The sequence below is a fragment of the Callorhinus ursinus genome, unplaced genomic scaffold (genome assembly GCF_003265705.2).
Source record: "Callorhinus ursinus isolate GAN/ISIS: 27379988/994484 unplaced genomic scaffold, GSC_fseal_2.0 scaffold84, whole genome shotgun sequence".
In the NCBI taxonomy this organism is placed as follows: Eukaryota; Metazoa; Chordata; class Mammalia; order Carnivora; family Otariidae; genus Callorhinus; species Callorhinus ursinus.
Genome location: NW_027397146.1, coordinates 2,394,054 through 2,400,100, shown reverse-complemented (window position 1 = coordinate 2,400,100; position 6,047 = coordinate 2,394,054). Strand labels below are relative to the sequence as shown.

Genomic DNA, 6,047 nt, shown 5'->3' with positions numbered 1-6,047 from the left:
ACTCTCGGGAGACCCGGATGCAGCAGTCCGCCGCACTGGCCGCCTGGCCCCATCCCGCCCTGCCGCCTTCCCGGACTCACCCTGGGGCCCGACCTCGGTGAGGTCCCCTCTGTCCTGGGCTCCTGAGTCCCTCGGTCCTGCCCCCGATCGATCCCCACCCCGGCACCACTCGGACTCCCTGGGGCTGCCTGTGCCCCTGCCCCGTCCCGCCCTGGCATCCTGCCCCTCTGACCCAGGTCCTCAGCTCCCTCAGACCCCCGACGCGCATCTCACCGGACGCACCCACCTGTGGCCACCCTCCCCGGGGGGGCCCCCAGGGCCGGGCCGCGGCAGGGCCCGAGTGGCTGGACCTGAGCAGGCAAGAGTGGCCCCCACAGTCCTCCCTCTGCCCCCGCAACCCGCTCCAGGGAGGGCCCGGGCCCGTCCCTCTGGGGACCCCTGTCCAGTGCCCCGGGCCGCGGCGGGAGGGGCTCAGCGGGACGACGCTGTCCCTTGCCGGGGTCGCTCGGGGCTGCCGGCATGGCGACCTGGCTCCTGGGGGACCCCGCACTCTGTGCTCCCTCACGGGCGCGTCTACCTGCACGCCTGGCGTCTCCCGACCGAGATCCGTCCTCCCACTCACGGAGGTCCTGGCGTCTCTCAGGCCTCCGAGGCGGAAGTCGGCGCTCGTCACATCCGGACCCCACAGGAAGGGGTCCCTTAGGGTGACAGCACGTGGGGCGCAGATGGGTTCCGGGGTGGGCTACGTGGGGGCAGGGGAGGGGAGCGGGCAGGCCGGGGCCCCTCGGTCCTCCCTGGGCTCCTCACCTGGACTCTGGTAGGATGGAGCCCCCGCACTCTGCAGCCCCGGGTCTGTGCCCCTTAGACCAAGGCTCTCAGTGTCCGACATCTTTGAGCACTTGAGGGAGGGTTTGCGGGGCTTGTGCCTCGCCTGCGCACAGGGTCCGGGTTCTCTCAGGGCCGCTGGCAGGGACACAGCGGAGTTCGGTGGCCCCCAGTGTTCTGGGACGTGTGACCCCTCAGTCTTCACCCAGGAGGCCCTCCTCTACCCTTGTGTGACACACGCAGTCATGGGACAGATGCCTGATGTGAAGCTGTATGTTATCTATTTTCGGAAATGGAAGTTCTTACTTTTTACTATGAACTCATCTTGAATTACTTTAAAAGACTTTTCTTTGGGGCACCTGGGTGGCTCAGTCAGTTGAGCGTCCAACTCATGATTTCAGCTCAGGTCATGATCTCAGGGTCCTGGGCTTGAGCCCCATCTTCTCAGCTCCCCGTGCTCAGCAGGGAGCCTGCTTGGGATTGCCTCTCTCTGTGTCCCTCTGCCCCTCCCCCTGGTCTCTCTCTCTTTCTAAAATGAATAAATAAATCTTTTTTTTTAAAAAAGACTTTTTGTTTACCCACTGATGTGATCAAATATTTTTATTTCCTGTAATTTGTTAATGTAGGGAATTACAATTGAAATTATCTTCATCCCTTAGACACAGACTGTTCATTTAATTCACTGCTGTGTTGAATATGCTATTAATTTATTTAGGATATTTGCTGCTATATGAATGAACTTGGCATAAGTATACTTTTTGTGGTATGTCCACATTTGATTTTTGAATCAAGAATACCTAGACTGGGGGCGCCTGGGTGGCTCAGTCATTAAGCGTCTGCCTTTGGCTCAGGTCATGATCCCAGGGTCCTGGGATCGAGCCCCGCATTGGGCTCCCTGCTCCGCGGGGAGCCTGCTTCTCCCTCTCCCACTCCCCCTGCTTGTGTTCCCTCTCTCGCTGTCTCTCTCTCTGTCAAAGAAATAAATAAAAATCTTAAAAAAAAAAAAAGAATACCTAGACTGGGAGAATAAGTTAAACAGTTGCCCATCTTTGTATAGATTTGGAATAGTTGACATAAGATGGTGATTAGTTTTCCCTGATATTTTGTAGAATTGGCTCCCAAAACTGCCTGTCCTGGAACTTTTGAGGGTGACTTCAGTTTTGAATACAGTTTCAGTTTGTATTGTTAAGGGTTCTTATTTCTGTATGCTATGGGCCAATTTGTTCATTTTCCCCCCTAAAAAGTGGTCAGTTTCATTTAGGATTTCAAATTTAATGACACAATAATTATAATGAAATGTTTTCTTATACAAAGTTTAAAATATATACAGTAGTAGAGAGAATATTATAATGAACCCATTGTACCTGATCTTCAGCATCAAAAACCTTAATACATGGCCAATCTGGTTCCAATTAGTTCCCCACCTACCCTGCATCTCAGCTGCTGGAATAATCATTTTATGTCTAAATATTTCAATATACATTTCTAAAAGATAAAGACTTTAAAAGATAAACCATAAAGTCAATACAAATATCATTTCAAAAAATTAAATGTCATTAATATCATTAAATGTCCAGTTATTTTTCATATTAACCTGAGGGCCTTATACTTTTTCAAAAATTTGAATTGGTGTCCAAATATGGTTCACAGGTGTGATTATTCATTATGTTCCTTAAGTCTTTAAAAATCTATAAGTTCCCCTCAGACATCATATCTTTTTCCTTACAATTTTTTTTTGTTTTTGGAAAAAAGAAAACAAACCAAGTCTTGTGTTGTGTCTGGTTTCTTAGTGTAGATTTTACTTAATGTGACACCTTGGTGTCCTTTAACATGTTTTTTAGTCTCTTGTATTTCTTTTAATTAGCGGGTCAAGGGGTGCAAGCTTGATCAGGTTAAGTTGCTTGTGTGTTTGTTTTATTGTTGTTCTTGTTGTTTTGCAAGACATTAGGCATCACGTATTGTCTGGTATAGTCTCTGTGGGAGGCTGGCAGTCATTAATAGTTACTACCTTTACCAATTAATCCTTTAGGGATGGTACTTCTCTCATTCTGTCTTTCTTAGTTTATTGGCTGGAATACTTCTACACGTTATGTTAACCTTAACAAAAAACAGCCAAGTATTTTACCAGCAGAAATGGGTTTATTTTGGAATAAAAGAGAATTGCAATTCAGGACATGCAAGCTATGGTGAAACCATAGGCAATGCTGGAGAACAGAGAGGTTCTCACTTTTATAGAGAAGAGGGGAAACTTAGGAGGGTGCTTATGAGCAAAAACGCCTATGGGAGTAAACTGGGAGTTTGAATTATAGTGGCTTTTGATTGGCTAAATTGTGGTCTTCTCTTATTGGCTGGGCTGTTGTCAGGGGATAAGGAAACCTTTCTTCCTCTGCTGGGATAATAACGTAGTAGCTAAAGTAGATTCTACTTGCAAGGTGGGGCTCTTAACTGTTGGCTCTGTAATTGACCTAGACTGGTAGGGTGTGAGAGCTCCCCCTACTGGCCTTCTGACTCCGTTTTAACCGAAGTTTCCTTAGTTTTCACAGGAGAAAGCTTTCCTTGTTCGCATCCACCTTTGATTATACTGAGGGGAAGATATAACATATTTGTAGTGTTCTCTTATAATATTTAAATATCTTCTGCATCTATATTTTGTACAATTTTATTTAACTTGTTTGTGTTTTTTTCTTCAGTAATTGATCATATTTGCAAAAAGCATTTTGTAAATATTTTCAAAGAACTGGCTTTTGTTATTTAGCTCTACTGTTATTTGTTTCATTATTTCTGCATTTATATTCATTATTTCTAACTCTCCACTTCTTTGGGTTTATTATAGTCTTCATTGCCTAGCTTCTTGAATTGCTTGGATGTTTTAAATATTTCTTATTTTTTTCACACATGCAAAGGTATATATTGCCAGCTAAGTATCATTTAAACAATATCACACAGGTAGTGCTGTATAGCTTTATGTGTATTGCTTAAATTTTTTACAAGTTGTATCACTCTATTACTTATGATATTAGACTTTTTTTGGCATGCATATACAAAAACTGAAGACTATAAAAATTATTTTTATTTATTTATTTTTATTAAGACAATATTTTAGAGCAGTTTAAGGGTCATAGCAAAATCAATGGAAAGGTACAGAGATTTCTCATATACCCACTGCCCGCACACATGCATAGCCTTCCCCATTATCAACACTCCCTACAAGAGTGGTAATGCCCTCAGTGTTTTTTTTTTAATTTCAGTTATTGTATTATTCAACTCTGATCGGTTCCTTTATATATTTTCTATCTCTTTATTGAAGTTCTCACTCATTTTTTTCCATTCTTCTCTTCAGCCACATGGGTATCTTTATGACCATTACTTTTTTATCAGGCACATTATTTATCTGTTTTATTTAGTTCTTTTTCTGAGTTTTTTCTTATTTTCTCTTTTGGAACATATTCCTATATCCCTATTTTGCTTGACTCTCTGTGTTTGTTTTTATGGATTAGGTGAAACAGCTATTTCTCCTCAACTGGAAGGAATGTTCTTTTGTATGGTCATTCCCTATGTTGACTGTGTGTGCTTGGTAAATTTGCTGGCTGGCTGGAGCTAGGTTGGCATGAGCTGGGGGTCCTGGGGTTTTCCACATAGAGGGTGCCCTATCAGGACTGCTAAAACTGAAGTGGATGCAGGTCAGGGTGTCCCAGTGTTCTATGTGCTGAGGAAACTCCAGCAGGACATTGTAAGCTGAAATGGATGCAAGCTGGAGTGTCTCAGGGTGCTCTGTACAGGGGGTGTCTTGGGGGAGTGGCTGGAGTGGCTGGAGCTATGTGGTGTGTGGACCAGGAGGTCCTTGAGCTGTTGTGTAGAGGATGCCCTAGTAAGATAGCTGAAACTATGGTGGGTACAGGCTCAGGGGACCCAAGGCTCTATACACAGAGGGCACCTTGGCAGGATAGCTGAAGCAGATGTGGATGTAATCGGGGGTGTTTCTGGACTCTCTGCACAGAGAGTGCCCTGAAGGGGCAGCAGGATCTAAGGCAGGGTACAGGCTAGGAGGTCCTGTGGCATGCTATGCAGGGGGCATCCTGGCAGTACAGCTAAAGTTAAAATGGGCACAGGCTGATGCGGTCCCTGGGATCTTCACACAAAATGTGCCCTAGCAGGACAGCTGAAGCTGAATTGGATGCAAGCCATGGTGTCCCAAGGTGTTTAGCGCAGTGGGTGTCCTGGTGGAGCTACTGAAGCCAAGGCCAGTGTGGGTGGGCATGTTCCAGGGTTCTCCATGTAGGGGGTGCCCTGATGGGTTGGTTGACACTGATGCTGGCACAAGCCTGGGGTTCCTGGGGCGCTCCTCTTAGGGGACACCCTGGCAAGGTGGCTGGATTTAAAACAGACATCAACTGAGGTGTTCCAGAGAGCTCTGCACCAGGGGTGCCCTAGCAAGCCATCTGAAGCCAAAGTGTGTGGGCCTGGAGTGTTCTGGGGTGCTTTGTCCCTGTGTCACTTTGGCATGAAGGCTGGGGCTGTAGTGAACACTAACTAGTGGTGTCCCAGTGTTCACTGCTCTTTGGCCACCTTGGTGGGTCAGCTGGGGCTGGTGTGGGCTAGGGGCCTGGGGTTCACTGAGGCAACAGGCCAGTTAGGGTGCCCAGACTATGCACTGGTCTATGATTTCAAGGTGAAGGTGGAGGTGGAGTGTAGAATGTGTCTGTCAGCCCCTCCCACCTGGGGATTGTTCCAGCAGCCCCTGCCACTGGTAGAGTTCTAGGGCTGACTCTTAATTTTTTTAATTTTTAATTTTTAAAGATTTATTTATTTTATTTGGGGGGGAGGGGCAGAGGGAGAAGGAGAGAGAGAATTCCAAGTGGACTGCCAGACAAGGGCAGAGCCTGTCTCGGGCTTGAACTCACGACCCTGAGATCATGACCTGAACAGACATCATGAGTCTGTTGCTCAATGGACTGAGCCACGCAGGCATCCCAGGCCTGACTCTTTAACATGCTAGTTGATATTTAAAATTGTGGCTTTTTAAAGAAAGAAAATAATAATGTAAAATAATTTTTTAAATAAATAAAAGAGAAAAGAAAAAGAAGCAAAAAGACAAAACAAAACTAAAAAGAACAACAACAAAAAACAAGACTAAAAAACCAAACCAAACAAAAACCAAAAACCCAAACCAAACAAACAAACAAAAAAACCCCAAATAACAACACACCCCATGGCTTATTCTC

General features: G+C 45.9%; 1 protein-coding gene across 1 annotated transcript in view; it reads right to left on the bottom strand.

Moving 5' to 3' along the window:
• Positions 1-521, bottom strand: part of LOC112816345 (melanoma-associated antigen 1-like) — a 1,370-nt gene extending 849 nt beyond the window's left edge. Inside the window, 1 exon segment of the mRNA XM_073887933.1 lies at positions 274-521. Within this exon segment, the coding sequence (XP_073744034.1) occupies positions 274-521 (248 nt within the window).
• Positions 522-6,047: the final 5,526 nt, after the last annotated feature.